The sequence below is a fragment of the Aulostomus chinensis genome, chromosome 18, assembly GCF_037954235.1.
Source record: "Aulostomus chinensis isolate RoL2024-O1b breed Wild chromosome 18, RoL_Achi_v1.0, whole genome shotgun sequence".
In the NCBI taxonomy this organism is placed as follows: domain Eukaryota; kingdom Metazoa; phylum Chordata; class Actinopteri; order Syngnathiformes; family Aulostomidae; genus Aulostomus; species Aulostomus chinensis.
In genome coordinates this window covers 14385427-14408665 of record NC_141337.1, presented here as the reverse complement: position 1 = coordinate 14408665, position 23239 = coordinate 14385427, and the positions used below count along the sequence as shown (strand labels likewise).

General features: G+C 43.2%; 1 protein-coding gene across 3 annotated transcripts; it reads left to right on the top strand.

Annotated features, from left to right (window-relative positions):
- Positions 1–662: 662 nt before the first annotated feature.
- pecam1a (platelet and endothelial cell adhesion molecule 1a) lies at positions 663–12291 on the top strand. Of its 3 annotated transcripts, none has more exons than XR_015110165.1 (15): positions 665–928; positions 1014–1037; positions 2173–2466; positions 5014–5310; positions 5393–5653; positions 5738–6019; positions 6094–6393; positions 6467–6748; positions 8048–8180; positions 8314–8381; positions 8489–8542; positions 8665–8729; positions 8832–8888; positions 9514–9536; positions 11718–11792. XR_015110165.1 is itself a non-coding variant. In XM_086185745.1 (15 exons), exons 1-15 carry the CDS (start codon positions 736–738, stop codon positions 11844–11846), a joined length of 2478 nt encoding a protein of 825 aa, XP_086041871.1. In that variant the 5' UTR covers positions 666–735; the 3' UTR covers positions 11847–12291. The 3 variants fall into 3 exon arrangements, 2 of the variants coding, with proteins under 2 accessions (XP_086041872.1, XP_086041871.1); XM_086185745.1 differs by having other exon boundaries at positions 666–928; positions 8665–8745; positions 11718–12291; XM_086185746.1 differs by lacking the exons at positions 8048–8180; positions 8314–8381; positions 8489–8542; ... (2 more) ...; positions 9514–9536; positions 11718–11792 and adding an exon at positions 7036–8039 and having other exon boundaries at positions 663–928.
- Positions 12292–23239: the final 10948 nt, after the last annotated feature.

The following is a 23239-nucleotide window of genomic DNA, read 5'->3' as shown; positions in this document are numbered from 1 at the left end:
TCCAACACTGAAGACGCAATCATTATCTGGCATCTTCTTTATGCTGCTCCCTAAATCACCAAAACACTTGATGATTTTTTTTTACATTTTTTTTTTTTTTTTTTGTACATCATATATAAATCATCACTGCTGGGTCTCCAGCTTGGCAGTTGCTAAGATCTTAGTTTGTGTCCTATAAATGATTCAGAGGCTCCATCAGTTTCATCTCAGAGTATTAATCGGGATACAGGAGCACTGGAAAGAGGACTCAGCATGGGGTGTTGTCAAAACATTGTATGTTTTTATCATGCTTATGCTTAATAAATGCCATTAGAGATCTGATGACTCATTAGGAATCAGTGGAAGGAAGAAGGTTTTAACAATTCAGGAGGGGGGGGGGGGGTGAGCAGGGTGGAGAACAGCCTCTAGGTTCCTGCATAATTCCTGATGTGTTTGTTGTTTTGGAGCAACACTCCCGTCTCTAATATTACCATATGTAGTCATAGACTATGCAGATGAGCATCATTCATATTCAGCTATTTTGTGGTGAGAAACTCCCTGACAGGATTCACGCTGCGATAAATTTAAAAGGTCAGAAAGTTTTTCCGGAGTTATTGTTGACGTCTCTCGCTTAGTCATAAAACCAGAGTGAATGGTATATTTCTGAGGAAGTAGCAGTCATTTCCTGGTCAGTTGAGCAGCGCAAGGAGTGAGTATGATAAGATATAGTACCAACCCCCACGCCTACACTGCTATATGGAACTCACACACAGAAAAACACACTCCACCTCTGACTTCCTCAAGGCTTCTCTTCCCTTCCCTTTGTTTCTGGCCTCCGTCCGTGGAGTGGCATCCTCTTCATCTCACAGCGGCGAACCAGCATCACTGAGGATGGACCCTAGACCCCCCAACCTGCTGCTGCTGCTGCTCACCAGCCTCCCGCACCTCTGTAAGGACCCACTGCTCCACAGATGGACATTCCTCAATTGTTACCTATTTCTCACTTGTTGTCTCCTCCTTTCTCCAAAACTCAGGGCAAAGCGCCGTCGGACAGTCATGTAAGTATCATTTATTTGTTCTATATGTTTTAATGTTTTTCGATCATTTGTCTGTAAACTTGTAGTTTCTCCAGCGCTGTGACAATTTGAGATTACACAGACAAGAAATCGATTCTCACACAAGCACAGAAATGAGAACTGTATTCTGCTGGTCAGGCAGATTTCCAGTTCATTGAAGCTGCTCATCGTGGAGTCACTAATGCATATCAGCTTGAACTGTGACCAGCTTCCAAACAGCTTGAATTCAAGCATCAATATCCTCTTATCTTCTAGTTTAGTTTTATTGGGATATGTTGGCCCCTCGTTTGAGAAAAGAAAATGTTCTCACACTTCATTTCACGTCAAATAATGACACGCTACTTTTAGGTAGAGTCAAGCTAGCTGTTCTTACCTGTTTGTAGACTTGATGTTAAGTTAAGCTAATTAATTACTTGTTGTATAAAGTTAAATAAACAATATAACATGAATGTGGTCCTCTCATCCCACTTTTTCAGAAAATGTTGGGCTGTTACCTTAAGCTTTAATGAAAAACACCAACAGAAAAAAAAAAAGTATTGCTATTTTGATGTTTTCGGCAAACCCCGAGTGAAAGGCATTTATTCAGATTTTTGGGATGAACGCATGTACTTTTTAATTTTTTTATAAATTTAATCAGATCTTTTTAGAAAATGTGATTAAAAAAAAATCCAAAACATTGAATGGGTTTTAGCTGTTTATCAGCAGTTTATTAGCTTTTCAGCTGATTTTTAACCAAAGATTTCAATTATATGCAGTATTTCACCTGCAGTGTCTCGCATCACTGAGCTGTGCCAGAACAGAAGCAGCACTTTGAAAACATACCACTAAGTGAGGATGGGTTAAGTGAATGTTCAGATGTTGAACAAAAGCCCAAATAAATCAACACAGCTCTCTCAGTGTGTGTGTGTGTGTGGGGGGGGGGGGGGGGGGGGGCAGGCTCAGCTTGTTCCTTCCGTCAGCAGCAAACCGGCTTCCTCCAGACTTCACCTTCATTGTACAAAGCTTAGACTTTGACTCCTGAATTGCACTTCAGCCGCTGATGACGGTGTCTTATAAATCAGTGTAATAAGACATGATGCCTCTCTAATGTGTGCACGTTTGATCCTGGAACCCACAGTGTTCACCATAGACCAAGTCGGCCTGACGATTCTACCCAGAAGCACAGTTGAGAGCGGGATACGTGTGACCCTCCGCTGCGATGTCATCGTCAGTCACGACAACACTATTGAACTGACACACACTTTCAAGTTCACACGGGACGACATTCCAGTCCACTCCTCTACCACCACAGAAGACTTTGCCGTGTATGAACTGGACCCGGCCAGGGCAGCCGACTCTGGAAGTTACGAGTGTCGGGTCACAGTCCATAACAAGAGCAAAAGCAGCTACACCCAAAAGCTCAATGTCACAGGTAGATCTTATGCACCTTCTTATGCAGTACATGGGATTTGCTGAATTGTTTTCTCCATAGGTGCAAAATGTCCTGAACCTTTCCAGAGCATCAGGGTGTTCTTCAAATATCTTCTTTTGGTTGTTAACATTCTACAAAGAAAGCTTTAGCGATGTAAGGAAAGTTGCTCCCTTGCCATGGTACCTTTTGGACTTCTTGTGAAGGAAACCCTTGTTGTTGAATATGTATTTTATTGTAATTGCTATTTAGTGCCTTCTGGGAAGGTTTAGGAGATCCCTCTATTGCTTAAATTGGCAGGCCTAATTTGTTCAACAGTCACAAAACAGAATCCGGAAATATTCAGGGTCTTTGTCGTCTTCGTCGTCCTCTGCTTCATCCGGTGGGTCCGGGTTGCGGGGGCAGCAGTCTCAGCAAGGAAGCCCAGACTGCCCTCTCCCCAGCCACTTCAACCAGCTCTTCCGGGAGGATCCCAAGGCGTTCCCAGGCCAGCCGAGAGATATAATCCCTCCACCGTGTCCTGGGTCGGCCTCGAGGCCTCCTCCCAGTTGGACATGCCTGGAAAACCTCCAGAGGGAGGCGCCCAGGAGGCATCCTCACCAGATGCCCGAACCACCTCAACTGGCTCCTCTCGACATGGACCCACCCTCACCCTATCTCTAAGGGAGAGCCCAGCCACCCTGCGGAGGAAACTCATTTCGGCCACTTGTATTCGCGATTTTGTTCTTTCAGTCATTACCCAAAGCTCATGACCATAAGTGAGGATTGGAACATAGATTGACCAGTAAATCGAGAGCCTCGCCTTTTGGCTAAGCTCCCTCTTCACCACAACAGACTGGTTTAGCAACAGCAAGACTGCGGATGCCGCCCCAATCCGCCTGTCAATCTCCCGCTCCATCTTACCCTCACTCGTGAACAAGACCCCGAGATACTTAAACTCCTCCACCTGAGGTAAGACCTCCCCCCCGACCCGGAGTGGGCAAACCACCCTTTTCCGGCTGAGGACCATGGCCTCAGACTTGGAGGTGCTGATTCTCATCCCAGCCGCTTCGCATTCGGCTGCAAACTGTCCCAGCAAGAGCTGGAGGTCGTGGTCCGATGGCGCTAAGAGGACTACGTCATCTGCAAACAGCAAAGACGACATCCTCCCGCCACCAAACTCGACCCCCTCCACCACCCGGCTGCGCCTAGAAATTCTGTCCATAAAAGTTATGAACAGAACCGGTGACAAAGGGCAGCCTTGGCAGAGTCCAACCCTCATTGGGAACAAGTCCGACTTACTACTGGCCACACGGACCAGACTCTCACTCCTCCGGTAGAATGACCGAATGGCCCTTTGTAAAGGGCCATCCACCCCGTACTCCCGGAGTACCCCCCACAGTATGCTCCTCGGAACACGGTCGTAAGCCTTCTCCAAGTCCACAAAGCACATGTGGACTGGTTGGGCAAACTCCCATGCCCCCTCCAGCACCCTAGCGAGGGTGAAGAGCTGATCCATGGTTCCACGGCAAGGACGAAAACCACACTGCTCCTCCTCAATCTGAGGTTCGACTATCGCCCTGACCCTCCTCTCCAGTACCCTGGCGTAGACCTTACCAGGGAGGCTGAGAAGTGTGATCCCCCGATAGTTGGAACACACCCTCTGGTCCCCTTTCTTAAAGACGGGGACCACCACCCCGGTCTGCCATTCCAAAGGCACTTCCCCCGATGTCCACGCAATGTTGCAGAGACGTGTCAGCCAAGACAGCCCCACTACATCCAGAGCCTTGAGATACCCAGGGCGGATCTCATCCACCCCCAGGGCTCTGCCACCGCGGAGTTGTTTAACTGCCTCGGCGACTTCTGCCCCGGAGATTGGACGACCCCCCCCCAAGCACTCCCCAGACTCTGTCTCCTCCACGGAGTACGTGCTGGTGGGATTGAGGAGTTCCTCAAAGTATTCCTTCCACCGCCCAATTATCTCCCCAGTTGACGTCAGCAGCCTCCCACCCCCACTGTAAACAGTGTGGGCAAGTTGCCGCCTCCCCCCCTGAGGCGACGGACGGTTTGCCAGAACCTTTTTGGAGCCGACCGATAGTCGTTCTCCATGGCCTAACCGAACTCTTCCCACGCCCGAGTTTTTGCCTTGGCGACCGCCACAGCTGCACACCGTTTGGCCTGCCGGTACCGGTCAGCTGCCTCTGGAGACCCACAGGCCAGCCATGCCCTGTAAGCCTCCTTCTTCAGCCTGACGGCTCCCTTCACCTCTGGTGTCCACCAGCGGGTTCGAGGATTACCCCCGCGGCCGGCCCCAGCAGCCTTGCGGCCACAGCTCACAGCAGCCGCCTCGACAATGGCAGGGTAGGAAATATTCAGGGTATCATGTCAAATGTTCCCCCGAGGTCTCTGGGTTCCCGGAATGTTGATATTAACTGAGAAATTTACAGGGTACAGGGTCCTATATTCTTTCCTGGAAAAGCCTGCATTTTTCCCTGGAAGGAATGTCATCTTAAATCTATGCAACTAATGCAAGTCGCTTCCCGCTGTCCATCTGGGTTTGTGTCTCCTCAGGCCTGCAGACACCAACTCTTCATCTGAATAAGACGACTCTCTTTGAGGGTGAGGAGTTCATGGCCACCTGCAGTGCTCCACAGGAGAAAGGATCCCTTATCTTCCATTTTTACCAAAAATCCAGGAGCGGAGAGCACAGGGAGATAAAGAAGGTAGCAACCACTGGGAACTCTTCAGAGACCAAGCTAGTCCTGAGACAGGTTGGGGACAGCCACCTGTACTGTGACTATGAGAACACGTTGGTTTCTGGAAGCAGACGTTCCAACCGCAGCAACGAGATTCAAGTGATAGTCAAAGGTGATTCAGTCAAACAGCAAGATGGAGGGAAACCTCAGACGGCTGCGAGAAGTGATTGACCTCTCTGTGTTATGTCTTGCAGGTCTCTACATCTCCCCCGTCATGAATGTGCTGCCCTCTGCAAAAGTCTATGAGGGGGATGTAATAGAGGTGGTTTGTAAAGTGGTGAGTCCACCAAGGAACATTGAAGTATTCCTGACTAAAGACAGGAGGATCTTGAAGAGAGCCCCGGTCAGCCTCAGTCATCGATTCACGGCAAAAGAAGGAGACTCTGGTGAACTTGTGTGCAAAGCAGAGTGGGAAAATGTGCAGAAAGAAACCTATCAGACAATAACAGTCAAAAGCAAGTACTGCGTCCTTCATTACAACTGATGTCAACAGTATCATTAGTGTATAATTACTGATCCTTGCTATCTTCTCCTAACAGGCCTGTTTTCACAGCCACATCTCACCATGGAGCCCAGAGACGTATTCGAGAGGGAAAGTTTCACACTGACCTGCTCCGTCGACATTTATGTCCCTGAGAGGATCGACAACCAATCCATGAGCTTCTCCATCTACAAAGACAACGTCAAAATCGCCAGCGCAGAAACATATATGTCCGTGGCAAATTCGTCCACAAACGGCAACTACACCTGTAAAGTCAAGGCTTCTTCTCCTACACACACTTTTTTTAAAGAAAGCCAGATACATCCAGTTGAAGCTAAAGGTAAGTCAGCCAGTGTGTGAAAACAGTTTGATGTGCTGTTGCAGCAACTAACCGGTTAATCATCTCACCATCAGTTCCAGTGTCTGAGCCGATGATGAGTGTGGTAGGGGGCACGCTGGTGATTGGAAAGCGCTTCCAAGTGCTCTGTCACAGTAACAGTGGCACTCTGCCCATCTACTACACCCTGTATGGCCCTGATAGACCCTCTGAGCTCAGGGTGGTGAGCCACCCGGGAGAGCGGGCCATCTTCAACACCACCCCCATCTACAAGCGTTCAGACATTAACAAGCTTCTGTGTCATGCCAAAAATAATAAATCCAAGCCTCCCATGATCAGATCAGGGCAGCAGCTGCTGCATTCAACTAAAATCATAGGTACGTTGGGTGCAGCAAACACGATCAATCAAAGTCGCTGATGTAACACTAACAGTCGTCTTACTTCCTGCAGAGCCTGTGTCTAAACCAGTGATGACAATGCATCCCAGCACGGGGGATGTCTCTGAAGGGGAGGACCTGACCCTTGTTTGCTTTGTTCATAGCGGCACGCCTCCCATCAGCTTCACCTGGTACCACAGCGAGAAGGAGGAAGAGCTTTTCTCCCAGAACAGCGACAATCTGAAAGGCTCCTTCAGCATCGACAATGTGAGGGGAAAGCACAGAGGGAGCTACTACTGTGTGAGTACCAACCAGGCCAACGAAACCAAGCGGAGCAACACTGTCGTGGTTGGAGGTGGGCTTTGTTTTGAATTCTTGATCTACATTTGAAAGCCATTTTGAAGCAGAGGTTCGGGGTCATTCGATGACGCTTCAAACTCACTGGCTCATACAAAGCTGTTAGACTATGATTCACGTTTGAAGGCAAAAGTGTTCGGCTAAAATCAAAGAACTGACAAACACAGACAAGTCATGTTCCCATCAAAGTATTTTTGTACACATTTTAAAATACTGTATTGGAAAAGGTTACGAGGAAAAGACAGAATTAGGAATTTTACAGTGTAGTCGGCTTCATCTTTTCAGCTGATGGAAAGAAGTTTCATCAGAATGGACAAAGACGTGGATCACATTTCTCCTCCCAAATCCTCTCCCTCTGAATAAGTTCTCAAACAATGAGAGGCGGAGCCAGACTGCAGGCATGCCCAGTTGTGTTTGTGTGGATGCCCGCCAAGCCCACAACATATATCACATAAACATGGTGAACCCACCCAGCAAGAGAACATAATAGACCCCCGCACGACCTGGATGACCCAGACGCAGCAAACCTTGAACTCGCGTCACGTATGTTTCTGCTACTGGCATCTTCCTTCCTGTCTCCATGAAAAACAACGTATAGATGTCCAAAATGATCTCTCCTTCCTCTTCTTCCTCTCTTTTGCAGCCACACATAACATTGCCACCTTCTGACAAAAAGATGTAGTCAAACGTAAAATTCACTTGACATTGAAATGGAAACACAATTAATCGGTGCTCAAAAGCATTTACACTTAAGAGAGAGCAGTTAAAATCATACATACGTTGCTAATGACTGTCAATCAACCGGACTAACAAAGACTTCACTCAAGGGGTTCAATTCGCCCATCAGGTTTTGCTTCCTGACTGTGGGACGACACTGAGGGCTCAAACATCGTAAGAGCACATCTGTACATGTCATGAAGAGGCCCAGTATATTGTGGGAGTTTTTTTGAATATTCCTGCCATATTAACTTTGAAGTATGGAATTATTACGAAACGTAAAATATGCATATTTTGGAAAATTAAAGCAAGCGATTCAAGTTTTTGTCATTTATTTAATAACCTTGCTGATTTTTCTGAGCTGTGGACCAACCTTTAAGATTGTACTGAACTGACCGTAGATGAACAGGAGCAATGGGTGCGTTATTCTATGAAACAAAATTTACTTGTCTTCAGCAAATTGTTGTCTCTTGCGCCTTTAGAGTTGTTTCCTTTCTGAAAATGTATGATAACCGACATATTTTTTTGTTTGTTGTAACATTTCATGAGCTTATAATGTGGAAGTGAATGTGCTCTACAGTGAAGCTGGCTGGTTGGAAGAAAGGACTCATCGCACTTTTCTGCATCCTGTTCATACTGGCCTTAATCCTCGTCATCGTCTTTAGAAAACGTCTCATTCATTTCAAGAATAAGCGAACAGGTCATTTGTCAGTGTGAGTAACTCTGCTCATGTTCTCATCAAACATCGGAGCTGTGAGTAATGTGGGTTTTAAGAGTCGGTGACGCCTTGAGGGGAGTTTCCTGTTTGAAAAATGCTGATTGTGTTTTATGTACATCTCGTCGTAGGAAGTCCGTCGGCACGAAACCGGAGCGGCTGAGCCTCACCCAGGCTGAGGTCAACGAGACCGCCAATGGTAACACCTCCTCTACTGACACAGATAACGAACTGCAGATTGTCTTAACCAAAAAATAAATAAAATTTGAATTTGACAAATGAGACCACTTGTTTTTGTCAATGTAGCCACACCTGGCATGATGGGAAAGAGTATTTGGAGTGAGCATGTATCGGGCTCTGGTGAGTGTCTGGTGTTATTCTAACTTATTCCCCTACGTTGTTTACTTAAATTTGGGGTTCCCACTGAAGATTCAAATGTTTATAAAATGCTCACAAATATTTTTAACTGTACTGTGTTGCAGAGTCTGATGATCAGAACAGCGTGGTAACTCCAGACAACCATTACACGGAGGTGCAGACCAGACAGGTAGATCCTAACAAAGGTCAGCCCGCTGCTCAATGCTTACTATAAACGTGCTAAAACTCCGTCTTATTAACAGTGTAATAACATGTCTCTGTGTGTCGATAGTCCCGGTGAACAAAGGGACCGAGCCAGTCAACAGCGATGTCCGCAACTCCAAGCAAGGTATGACCAACATCCTCCTCGTGATTCAAATCCTCAGAATACACAACGGCAGAAATCAGGTCATTCTTTTGACATTTGAAAAAAAAAAAAAAAGCGCCAGGAAACAGGATCAACTCCACAAGTAAACATCTGCATTGTTAGTGAAAGAATGTCCCATTAAAACAGAAGGCCCAGTCGCCAGGTGTCCACTTCCTGCTTTCGTCAAAAGGAACTTCCTGTTGGAACAATCAAAGCTAAACAGCAAGTGCATCCGTTAGGACGAAGCCAGCAACAGGCTCCATTGTTGGTACCCAGGTGGGAATTCATTCCCATTGTTCAGTCACTGGTTCGAATACGGTAGCTTGAAATGTCAGCTGCGTTAGTGGTAACAATGATGCAGCAGAGAGAGAGAGAAGAACACGGCGTTTGTTTGTTTGTTTTTCCTTTTGAACTTTGACCTTCCGAAGAGAAATGACTTTATTAATATGAAGATGTATGTAATGCGACTTTAAGCAGCGCTGCAGGGAATGGTCGCCGTGTGGGCTCCTTCTTTATCTGGTTTACTCTTCTGTCCTTTTTATCTTGGAGTTATCTTTGTTTCGTTTTGGATATTAATGTTGTATGTGTTGTACTGTCGTCCTCGCAGCTCTCCTGCAGCAGCCTGACGGTGTAAGTGGAACACACATACATATTTATACACACGAGGCATACACTTCATACTTCTAACACACACACACACACACGCACACAAAACAAGTCTTGACCTTCAAACAGTTCTTACTGAACAAAATGTCCTCATAAGTCAAAATGGCCTCACGATGTTTTGTGTTTTTTCAATGGTTGGTTCACACAAGATTAGCAAGACATGCACAATCTAGCTAACTGTATTGTACTTGACCTTGTAACACACACCGACGATGTAGCAGCATAGAGATGATGGATCGTGTCCTCTGACATTGCCCTCACGCAGCACTCATTTATACTGCATTTCAGCTCCAGCTGTCTCTTTTAAATTACAGTTCTATACTGGTAAAATCACCATTACCCTTGTTATTCCAGCCTGGATTATTTAGAGGCAACAAAAGTGGGTGAACAAAGTACGCAACACCTAAAGACAGAGGTTAGCATCTGAGTATTTAGAAATATACAGTGGCAGTTGAGTTGTGGTTGAACCTCTTTGGTCCAGTCTTTGTCTAGAAATGCATTGTTTTCACCGTAGTCTCATACGCCATGATGATACCCCTCTCATGTGTTCACCGTTCAACTTCTGGCTTAAAAGCCAACACGGATCCTACGACTCAGCGCTTCGATTCCTCATTCCATTATCCAGATATCCGACTAAAATGTTGTTTATGTATTTGCTAAAAATCCAGTTTTAGTCACATTTACATCATGAAATTCCTCAAATAAAACGTAGCGATTGCGTATTTAGGCTGAACTAAAGATTAATGACAGTGTAGTTTCCAATAAACTGTCTCTCTGAGCTTCTGTCCCATGATCTTTCCATTTAAACATGAAATATTTGGTGGCGACATATGAACGTTTTATGTCCGGTGTCCAGGTTTCAGGCTTAAATGGCTGAAATGTCATGTGGGCAAAGCTTATACTGCACACACACTCGCACACACACACACACACACACAGTCAAAAGTGTGTGTTGTGTCTTTGCTCAGAGAAACATTGATTTCAGTGTTTGTAGGAGGGTAACTGTATTGCATTTGAAGTTACAAAAAAGCACTCAATAATGATTTACTGGCTCATCGACTCTTGAGAATTTCCTACAATGTTTCCCACAGAGAATCCGACTCTAATTATGTTCAACTGGTACACTTCCAGTGTAAAACGTTCCAGCTAATTAAAGATTAATGAATTAATAGAGTATTAGTCAGAAGTGACGGCTGAACATGCAACGGTACTAATTTTGCCGCTTGTGATTGTGGGGTTATATATTTATTATATATGTATATTTCTCTATGCTACCTTGTTTTCTTTCTAAAAATCTGAACATTTTAGTCTTATCTTCCATCCATCCATTTTCTATATCGCTTATCCTTTAAGGCTTGTGGGGGAGGGGCTTGAGCCTATCCCAGCTGACACTGGGTGAGAGGCGGGGTTCACCCTGGACGGGTCACCAGTCAGGTGGCAGGGCCATCAGGAGCAATTAGGGTTCAGTATCTTGCTCAAGAATACTTGGACGTGGTCACCGGGGGAAGTGAGGATCGAACCAGCGACCCTTCGGTTGCTTGACGGCCGCTCTACCTCTGAGCTGTGCCACCTCAGTCTTAGCTTAGTCACAAAAAAGCTATTTTTGTCGAGTTTTTATTAGTTTTAACATTTAATTGAATTAAGACTACATCCAAAATGTGTTCCATTTGCAATAGAAAGCCTTTTTTTTTTTTCCCTTGCACATCCCAAACCGCAGGCAACTCAATGTGCTTAAGAGACAGGCAGATCAAAAACATATTATTAAGGATTTGATGTCAGGATTAAATATGAGTAAAAATATCTGGTAGTTTTTGAGTGTGATATAACGAGTAAAAATTAGAAGACACAGTGACTTTCAAACTATTTTTGCTTTGTTACATGAGAGAATATCAATAGAAGGGTTCAGGTTGACATCTGTGGAACTTAAAATGTTCCCGTTAATCTCGGTGTCCTCAACACACACTCATTTCTCTTCAAAAGATTTCAGGATAGGAGTCACTCGTCTGTCATGCTGATTGATACAACTGTGCCTGGCTGCGACTAATCCCGCGTCTGTTTCAGGGACCCCTCTTCAAAGTAGAACTCTCATTATTCCTCCACACAAGTTTCATTTTTCATTTTTCCCCCCTCCCCCCCCTCTCTCAGCAAGGCTCAGTGGAATATGCGCAGCTGAATCGTGACACAGATCACCACGACAACCACAGCATCCCGGACGACCACTTAGATGAGATCGACAACAGTGCTGACATGGATGCTGCTGACCACGACGAATGAATGCTTGATGCAGGCTCACTTTGGAGGATATTTATTGCTTTATTTATCTGGCTCATTCATGCTGAAAACCAGGAATTCACCACACTGGATTGTTTTGTCAATATTTTTAAAAGTGATTTAACTGACAGGCGATATTAACCAAAATTCACATTTTGTACATTCAGGATCTCACCTGCAAACATTGTGAGCTTTAAGGTTTGATTTATCTTAATCTTTGAAAAAGCCAATAAATTACATATTTTTCGCTTTTTTTTTTCATCATAAACGACAGGCGATGAGCAAAGAAGAGACTTGAGCTAATATCAGTATCGACGCGATCCAATATCATGAATAGTATGTACTTTTGCTTTTTTTTTTGTAATGCTTTAGAATGTACATTTGAAATTTTGAAATCACAACGTTTTGCCTTTGAGAAAGGGCGAATAAAGACTCTTATTCTCTTTCCCTCACTGAACATTTTCATGGCAATGGAGAGAGAGAGAGAGGATGTGTGTTGTGACCTAAGAGGAAACCTTACTCACCGATATGTCCGTCCACAGTCTGAATATGAGAACAGATAACCTGCCAGTCTCTGGTTCTTAGTTCACACTGCAGAGTGGAAATTAGCGCTTCCTGTCTAAACCACTAGAGGACAACGCTGCACGGAAACATGGTGCCATCTGGCTGTGGTGTCTGTTAATGCGAGAAGGGCTTCCACTGACTCAACACCAGGATGTATCGTTTTCCATTATCTAAGGTTTAATTAGATGATATAACATTCTCAAGGTCTCCTTAAACTCATATGTCATGTTCAGCTGCGGAGATGTACAACAGAGAAGGTTGAAGTTTTAAAGTGATCCTTCCTCTTGTTCAACTCGTCAGACTGGAAAATGTGCAGAAGATCATATTGTTCATGTGTCACATCCTTGACAAATATTTCCCTGTCTACAAACTCGGCTTCTCTTTTTTTGTGTGTGTGTTGTGCAAAGTCATATCGACAAAATGAAGAGAGATTTGCAAATATGCAGGCCCGAGTTTGTTATTTGATTCCACGTAAAAAAGAGAGTTTTTAGAAACGTATACAATTTTATCAAAAGAAATGCAGATAAAGTGATATTTGTACAATTGTGGATTAATTTCAGGTTTTACACATTTTTAGTTGGCTTCCTGTCTCATGAAATCTGTGGCCTCCCTCCGATTTGTTTGCATAATTTTTGTCAAATTCTTCCCCCTTGCAGACTCGTAGGGAAAATCCAAAATTGCAGTAATTTGTAAGTTTTTATTGGATTTTAATGCCCCCTTTAAAAATGCTCATAGAAACAAAGTTTATGACCTTTCCACACAGGAGCAGGAGATCCATAATCGTATAAATGACCCTTTTTTTCTACTTTTAATGGCTTCTACTTCAAGTGAAAGATTGTTTTCACGTTTATGTATCTACTACATGACATCTGTCAAAGACACACATGATGTCATTCAACTTGTCGTGTCTGAGAGATCCACCCGGCAGATGCAGGTGAGTGTGGGCAAGCGAAGGAAATCATAAAGGTGATGCACTTCAGTTTCGGCGCATGCTCCAGCAAACGCCCGGTTCACTCAGTTCACAGCAACTGCCGTCGACAGGCGGGATTATGTGGAGGAATCGCTGCTTTGACAGGAAGCTCACCGAGCAGCGGGTGAGAGTCCAACGGGAGACTCACACGTTCCACGCACAGATGAAACTATAGAACGTCTGTACATTATCTGCCTGTCCATTGTATGTATGTGTGCAGAAGTTAGTGATCTAAAATAATCCAAGTGTGTCTGTGTGTGAGTAACGGTTAATTTTGGGCCTTGTGAGGACTGGTGGGTTTGGGGATAAATGGGGTTAAGGGGTAAGAGCTTAGAGTGGGATTAGGAGGAAATATTTGGAAACAGAGTCTAGCTTTTCACCCAGGGCAAGTTTTGGATTACTGGGTTACATTTGTGTATTTGTTGAATGGCCACTGTATTGCAAAGAGATAGTGGTGGTTAAAGTATCTATTATGTTAAAATGAGATTAAAATAAAATGATATGCAAGGTTGAAAAAGTTTAGATTTTTAAGGTGACAGAAAAACGTAACACCTTCTGATTACAAGTGGGAAAACAGTTTCTTCACCTCAAAATAATCCTGCAAATTAAAGCTCAAATATCCGAGAGAAAACAATTCGACCAATGACTATAATCATCATAACTGTTATTGTTCAGTTTATGTGACTGTTGTTTTTAATTCAGAATAAATGTGTGTGTGTGTGTGTGTGTTTCTAAAGCGAGAGAGATAGTGTACAATGTTGTAAATAATCTCAATTAATCTTATATATCTGAAGTCATTTCCTTTCCAAAGTGTATTGATGACATCGCACTGACATCATCAGCTCTGGCCTCTTTTAAATTCTGATCTTAGTTTTATATTCATTATCTATGTTAATCAATGTCAGTTTCATTTCTTTCTACACAAAGATGCTCCTTGACTCTCCCAGGACTGTGATTCAGGTTTTAAACCACCTTAAAATAAACATTTCAACATGAACGTCTACATTTTGTATCATTTGATTTCAAGGACTCCTACTGATCGTAATGCTTTATATTGACATACATACGTTCTCTACAATAAATCAGAGGCTGCTTTCCTGCTGTGATCCTGTCGAGTCATAGTTTACAGACTAAGCGATAGCTCCCGCATATCTACGTGTGCTTCTTGGCTGCTGTAGGGTCCACTGAGGCGTCCCTGGCTGGGTAAGGCCTCAGCTCTGGTGTGCCAAAATGAAAATTCATGCCTGCTCTGAGGTTAGAAGAACGTCTCGGTCCGCTCATGACTTACTAATCAAATTATCTCACCGGGCGCCAGGCCTTGCGAGCGTGGAACATCATATTCTGAGCGCTCAGGAACTGATACTCTGTTACGTGAACATGCGGAATGTACGTTACATAGTATCAGGGTTGTGACAAATACGCTGTGAGGGTATAAATACACAGCGGGCATTTGAGGTTTCACCAGTGATTCAATTTTTAAATAAAAGGGGGAAATGGCGAGGTTGACGGGGCTAGCTGTCTGCCCAAGGATGGTCCCGCTCTACCCCCGGACTCCTGTCGAGGGAGGCTGACAGATTTACCAGCATTCTCTAAGTTGCAACATGAGAGGTCACATAGCCCCCCAGAGCTGTAGGATCTCTATTACCAGAGCGCAGCCTCAGACACTGTCATGTGACCAACGCTCCAGTGCGGTAACTAAGGAAAGAAACTTGTCTACACAGACGGATACAACCTTTCAATCCTCTTTATTACTGCGGTTCGTGTCTTCACCGTGTCACCTGATACCAGCACCTCCCGTATCTGGAGCACAACTCTTAAACTGCTATTGGCTGCAGCGCTAAAATTAGCATATTGACCCCTGTGAAATGCATTCTGGGAATATCCTGTCTTTGACTTGGCCTTATGGGGCCTGTACTGTTTGTGGTCTTCAGATGCAGCAATGAGGTCATTATGTAGACCTCTTCCTCCTGCCAAGGTGCATTTGTGCGTTGTCATGATGTTCGTGTAATATCTGGATGCAAATTTTGCAATTCATATTACCAATGATCCTTTGAAATATAAAATGCTATTTATTTGTTTCCTCAGATATATTATCCAGGTATGAAGTATTGCAACTCTTAAATGAATAAACTCATGTAAACTGTGGTGGAAGTAGTTTTAGTAGAAGTAGCCAGTACAGGAAAGACTTGTCCAGGATAAACTTTGGGTTTTAGCCGGCAAGTGCGTTGCAGTCAGCATTGAAATGTGGGTCCATATCAGTTAAAAATAAGGTGCAATATGGGCCCCGAGGGAGTTTGTCCACAGATTCGACCCCGGCCCTACCACTGTTCACTCATGTGGGCTTTAAGTGACTTGGTTTAAGGTTTGGGGCCAAATGAGTGATTTTTGGGCCCCATAAGGAATTTGGAGCTGCAGGGAACGTTTGTGTGCACGCATCCACATTCAGAGACACAATGACGCTGATTGGGGACAGCGAGTCCAAAAGGCAGATTTTTTTTTGTGTAAGGGTAAAAGTTAGGGTTTAAGTGATACTTCCCCTAAGAAATAGATTTTACTTTTTGAAGTACTCAAAAAACAGGTGTCTTGAGCTCAGAAAGACATGTTTTTCCCTCCTGCATTACTTATTTGTGACTCCAGAATGCATCAAGAAGCAGCTACGTGTATTTACTTTGCAGCTATGGCAAAACTGCCCGAATAAATTTCCATTTAACAAACTCTCAAACGCATCATCTGTCCGCGTCCTCTTTACCCAGCTGTGTGCTGAGAAATCCACAGACGCTTCGATTTGACCTACAAAACAAACTAAACAGATTCAGTCGAAGCAACTGTTAAAGTTTTTAGGTTGTTAGCCAACACTCACCATTTGCTTCAAGCTAAACGTACTTGGAGTCACAAAGAAGTGACGTAGTCTTTGTGAGCTCAAGAGACTTATTTGTGTGTACTTGAAGGTAATAAATACACTTTTTGGCTGAAGTACTGTTTTAAGAAGAAAACAACAGCCTTAAGCAATCATCATCAAATTCCCTATAGTGTTACCTCAGCTTTGGGCTAAGTTGCCAGGTCTTTTGTGTTGCACTTAATTAGAGCGCAGAAGAAGCAGGGAATAGATGAGTTGGCAGGCTTCGGGCTGTGCTGTCATCGCGCTGCAGCTCTGGCTGTCTGTCAGATGAGCAGATGAACAGTTTTAACATGTCAAACATCACAGGGTTAAAAATAATCCCAGCAAACCAGCAGTATCAGGCTGGAGATGTTGTACGGTGCGGGGCAGGTGGTTGCAAGCAGGAGAGTTGTGTCCTTCAGCCACAGACAAGAGTCTCATCTTTTGACAGAATGCAACCAGAGGATATTTGATAATTGGCCTTGCAGACGGAGTGCAAGGCCACTGAATACACAGAAAACTTCAACTGAGATCCGATTAATCACCATGAATAAAACATGAATAAATAAGATAAGACAATTTTGGAGTTTCATTTAAGAATGAAAAGATTGAATTTAATTATTTATATAAAAACAGACAGCTACAGTCCCTGCATGTCTCTGCAGTGGGGGTCACATTCCTCATCTATTCACCTCTCTTAAATGGATCAAAGCCTCTGGGAGCCACCAAAAGAGGCTGATCTGTTACACGATGTTACTGTTACTTGGTACTGTTACTTAGATTTTTCTTCTTCTCTGCTTTATTGAACACAAAATACTGATATGATTTTTCTTTTTTTTGAGGGGGTAAATGTCATTATCACTAGCAGGGGGGTAATGTGATCCCTGGTGTGTGTCTGTATTTTTAGAAGGATATAAAACTGAGGGATGGATTTGAATTAAATTCGGTGGGAGGATAGGTGATATTTCAAGGGCCAAATGGTTTCCTTTTGGAGATGATCGAAATCAAATCGTAGATCCTGAAGGCTGTTCTATGCCACCGTCAGGACGCAGCTATAAGTGGAAGTATCAAACGGTTGAAAGAGGAACATGATGGCTTTCTGAAATTACCTTGATCATATTCTAGATCTGCAATCTGCAATGGTCGGGAAGAACATTTATGGACAGATTTTGATGATTCTGTATCTTCATCGCCGCCGTAGATGAGATATTCGCTCTCTGATTGCTTTATATTTTATGTAGCAATCATATTTTGTCTTATCAGTCTATTTTTGTTGTTGTTGTTGCAATTTTAAGCTTTGCTGGTTATTGACTTGATGGCTAATTTGTTTTGATGCTCTGGTAAGATCAGAAAAAAAAATCCAAATTAAGATATTGTTTCCAACAGAAATAAAACATGTGCATCTTGCAGTATTTTGTGGGTCTCTGGTGGGTTAGATGCAGTACGTGGGGCTGTATGAGGCGGCCCCACACTGAATTAAAAAAAACAAACTTCAAACTCAACTCAGAATATGCAGCAAATTCCAAATCTGCCCAAGAACAAATATTATAATCGAACACATATATAACAGCATGTTTTATCACTAAAGGTCAAGGTTTTTAAGACGCTATTACTTTGGGGTACCCCAGTTTAGAATTTCATGTGTTATATGTTTTATGCTCGTCATTAACAAGCGGCCACATGAGTGTGTTATATAAACGGGCCAAGCTAAAGGCAGCCCAGCATCCCATTGTGTGAAAGTGTGATGTTCCATTGTCCTTCGTTTGCTGAGTAAAGGTTAGATTTAGTACGTCCACCTGTTTAATATCGTCTAACTTTAATTGCTTGAGCTCTCACAGATCCAGGAGTGAATTCATCATAACCTTGTGCAATCTGGAGGTTCAATGGACACTAATGACACACACACACACACACACACACACACACCCTTATTGTGTAATCGAGCATCAACAAATTAGATGCACAACTTTTCACCTCCGACCTCCTTTTCCAGCTAAGGTAACACTATCCTCACACAAATAATCTGCTAGCCTTGATGCTCCTCACACGCCTCCAAGTCCTGGACAGCTGCTGAGTGTGTGTTTGCCGCTTTTACCTCTCTGCGGGGAAGCATTCATATACCTTCAGCACTCATTGTTCCCGCAACTTTCCTCACCCGTCTTCATTTCTACTGATGGAAACACACTAAGGTGTATTTTAAATCTTCCGACAGACTTTTGAAGCTCCTCTTGGGACATTTTATTCATGGCTGCACTAGACGCCTTTTAATTTTGGGTTACATAGGTCACTGGAAATTATTAGGGTGTTTATGAGGAGACGTGACCAGACGGGCGGTGTGTGGGTTCAGGAGCTCTGCCCTATTGTACGACACAGCAGTTCTACTCCTCCCGGAACAGAAACACTTTCACAATCCTAGTGGGCAGCCTGCAGGGTTCAGACACCTCCAACCAGTCCTAACCAGTAAATGTCCACATCATAGCTGTGACACTGAACGTGGTCATGTTGTTCAAATATTCAACAAAATTCAAAACACAGAATCAATGTTTTTTTTTATATAAAAATCCAGTAAATAACTTCCTGTAACATAAAATATCATGTATGCTGACATAAGCACTTCAGCCGATAATATCATGACATCCACCTGTCAATCACTCTTTTTGTGGCACGTATGAACGTCTATGGGCAACAATGCATTTGTTAGAAGCAGTAATGGCACATCCGTGGCTTTTCGTTACCTCAAACCCTATTTTCTTCACCCTGGTTACAATCCCACTGGCTCAAATCTATTCATGTTAAGGAAAAAAAGGGATCTGTGATGGCAAAAAAAATATACAATTATGATATTTTACAGAGGACAATTGTAGTAAGTACAATGAACACAAGATGAGCTTTGTCTCCCTCTCGTCCCGATTGATCAGGGTTTCTTAACAAACCCATGAGGTGAATACTTCTTATCACTAGCGGGGGGTAACATCATGTTGCAACATGCTGTGGGCATGCTCACTTTTCAACATTAAAATTAAATTCAGTCAAACATTATTTCCCAACTTACGATCCCGTTTTAATTGGAAATACATTACAATCCAGCAGTTAAGACGCTCTCAAAATGCTGTTTTAGCCGAACAATAAGCTGCACTAACTCTAACGTAGCATACGGCACTTTTCCTCTGACAATATGTGAAAGATCAAAACAACACTTGAATAATGTTTAAGCGGCTCAAAAGGAAGAGTTTCTTTGTAATGACTCACTCGATACTACATTTCCCATGATGCAACTATACCCAAAATCATTTTTGACCAGAGCATATAAGCTTTCAAATTACCTTAGCTATCAATTTCAGACCTGTGATTTGCGCTTTGTCAAACCACAGTTAAAATCCAACAGTTTTGACTGGATGTACTGTGATTCCATTTGTAGTAAATAACGTTTAAAGTCGGCCTAAAAGGAAGCAGAACTCATGGGATCAGATTCAGTAAGACCAGTAACACCAGTAAAAAGTAAGTCTGGAATGTAAGAATTATATCTTAGGGTTGACACCGTGCTTCTATCGTTCACAAAAGTAAAGTTTGTAAATATGTATATTATATGAGTGGCATGATAGAAGAATGCACATACCTTCAGCCATTGGTAATAATCCTGGACCTTTTCCCATGGAAACTATGCACACATGACTGGGCGGGGTCAGCAATTTAAGAGTCCAGAGGCATGGAAACCATGAGGACCATGAGGACCATGTCACGTATGCAGGGCCACATGGCAGTGAGGCTCATTTTCAACAGCAAATTGTTCAATTTACATTTGCTTGACTTGCCTTGAAGCGCTCACCCTGCTACGTGTAAGGGCACGTATCCATTGGAGACTTCACCACACAGCGTTTGATCCCGCAGCCTGCAACATCGACATGATGCTGGAAGCAACAACAACAATAAAAGCATGTGTTGCTATTTTAGCTGTTCGAAATAAATTACAAAAAGAAAGAACGTGCTTTTTTGTAAAGAAAAAAAAATGCAATGGCTGTGTGTCCTTCACGTTTCGGTGATGGGGGAAAAAAATCTTGTTAGCCATAATTCATGAAGCCACTGTCAATGTTAATGTTCTGACTCCTTTTTGTAAATTCCTGAATGCACACTCACAATGTTTGGGTCACTACTAATAACTAAAGACTCACCCTGGCCTTCAGTGGTAACACTTTACAGTCGGGGTACACTCATAACTGTCAGTTTATGCCTAGTTAAAATTTACTTATGCTTAGTAGAACATCAGTTAACAGTTAACTAATGTGTCAAGTAATTACTTACCGCACATGAGGATGCAAAACCTGGGGGAGGTTAGGGAGAAGTGTTACTTAAAGCATGTTCCCACTTTACAATAATAGTCATAAAGCGATTTGTTCATTACACCGAGGTAATGCTTATTCAGCTCTTTTTCCATATATATGAATCAGTAAAGTATTTCCCCTGCTATCACACATTGTGTCAGCCATAAAGGAACAATCTCTACGGCAGCTTTCATCACAATGTCGCTATTTTCTCATTCGTCAACAGTGAAAACACTCCTGGCTTCAGATTCCAATTCCTTTTTTTTTTTGCGGAGGTGAATGTGTAACAGGATCAGTACCAGTGAATATCTCCCACCGGGCCAGTGGAGATCCAGCCAGATACTGATCCCTATCACCCTCCAGGGATTCAGGTGTGTTCTCAATGCTCCTGTTGACACCCAACCATTTTGGCTGCGTGTATCCAGAACAGCATGGTGGTTTCTGAGAAAAGGGGTGGAGAGGACCAGACTGGGTAAACATCCCCTGTAACACCCATGCACCCTTTATTAATTCCTTGCTAAAACTTTGATTATTCAAACAGAAAGATACACTGATTTTTTTAAGAGAACAGTGTTTACAGCAAGCATTCGTCATGCTGTACACCAACACGGATACTACACTGCTCTTATTTTTAGGAAATGGTCATCGCCGACCTCCGTCTACCTGGATCACCCGAGTCAGCAGGATTGCGCGACGGGCTGTTTATTGTACCGCCCACAGATAAGCCCCTGTTCTAATTGTCCTTCTTGTGGTTTCAGCTTTGTGTCTCCTGAGATGTTGGTTGCTGATAGCCGGCTGTTCAGAGTGCAGTAGGAAAATCTAATACAAAATGTTGAAAAATGTTGCACATATCGGCAATTTAATAAACTTGATTTCTATTTTGTCTGTTTTTTTTAATAGAAATAGAGGTTCATCACACAAACAGTTCTGTTCTTCCAAGCCCGTTCCCTCAAAAGTATAATATTTGTCTTCAAGAGGCCAGTGAGAAAAGGTGCATGTTCTGACTAACTAAAGTTCAAAGTGAACTGAAAGGTAAGTAAATAAACTTCAGATTAAAACCTTTTTTTCCGAAGTAACTGTGGGATTGTTCCTCTAATTTGTGCCACAGCTCCAGTTGTTTTGAGTGGGAGTGTGACATGAAACACTGTGGAGCATGCTGAGATCATACGGATATAGTAACCTCTCTAAAATAACAACGGTCTCAACAGAAACTATTGAAACCTTTTATATGCAAGGTCACATGACCCAGTTGAGCGGTGTAGGTTCAGGGACAGGTGCTGATGTCCTGGGCAGGGGTCGGTGGTTCAATTCCTAACTGACCCAACTGTTGACAACATGTCATCCTATCCAACCCTGTTTCCTGTCTCTCCTGCTGTCAGTCACCGACAAAAGCTTCAAATGACAAAAATATAACAAATAATAATAATGAGATGTCATACAATATTAAGAAATGTTATCAAAAATGTAAAACGAATTTTTTTTAAAAGGTTATCACTTCTTTTTTTACAATGTTTTTGAAACTGTCATCTACCCTTATACTAGAGGCAACAACAACAACAAAAACTCGTACTGACCGGAACATTGCATGGTACTAAAACTGAATGTATAAACAGAACTAGAGGGCATGCAGAGAGCAGCCAAACTTTTCAAACCTTTTGTATTTTAAAAATGTCACTTTTCAGTATTTTGAATAAATATTCCCCAAATGTAATGTAATCCTTCACCTTCAATCCCTCACATCCCTCAGGCCTGGTGAAAACCAGCTTCACAGTTTATGTGTAATCCTGCTGACAGACAAACAGTTTGACCTTCTTGGCGGAGGTAATAACAGAGCAAGTATCACTGAATAAATAAGGGATGACCAAGTCAAATCCATAAAAGAGTGCAAATTCCGGGTGCAGTGCTGGACCACTGTTCCCCTGGGTCTAGAACATGATGTTAGAACACTAGAGAACAACAGAAAACACGAGAAAATGAATTTGTTTTAAAGTGTGAAGCAACAGATATTCAGGAACATTCAGGACACATTGCAGGAGCGGATGACTCCAGACAGAGGTGAACTCTGCTGGTGATGTCCCATACACCTGAATGTCACCTGTTTCTTTATTTAACGCATCATAACATGCACCCTAAAGAGCAGGGTGTCGGGGGGGGGGGGGGCCACTCTTGGCTGCCTATGTATAGCAAGAAGCCAGAATGTTTGAGACCTCTGTCAGGTATGTGTCCAAGAGAAGGCCTTACACCGGGCTGTACCAAACAAACAGAGACATTCTCCTTCCTGTTGAGAGGAGTGAGGCTTGATGGCGTATCACCATAGCTCAGGGACACCCTTGAGCTCCCTCAACACCATATAAGAGACTGTGAAACCTGATAGCAGCTCCTCCTCAAGCTGTGAACTCTCAAATAGTTTAACTTCAGTTTGTCTAAGCCTCTTTCCACCAATGATGAACTAATACAGAGGGAGGTGAGGAGTAATCACTAGTAGCATTCACAGCAGGGGTCAGCTGTTACCAGGTCAATAAATAATGAATAACCTCCCATTGTAATTTAAAGATATCATTTTATGGAACCACAAAAGCTCTTTATGTATTATATAAGTATGCAGAAATGTGGAGTAAAGTATATCTAGTACTGCAACAACACTTGTAGTTGCGGTGAGAAACAA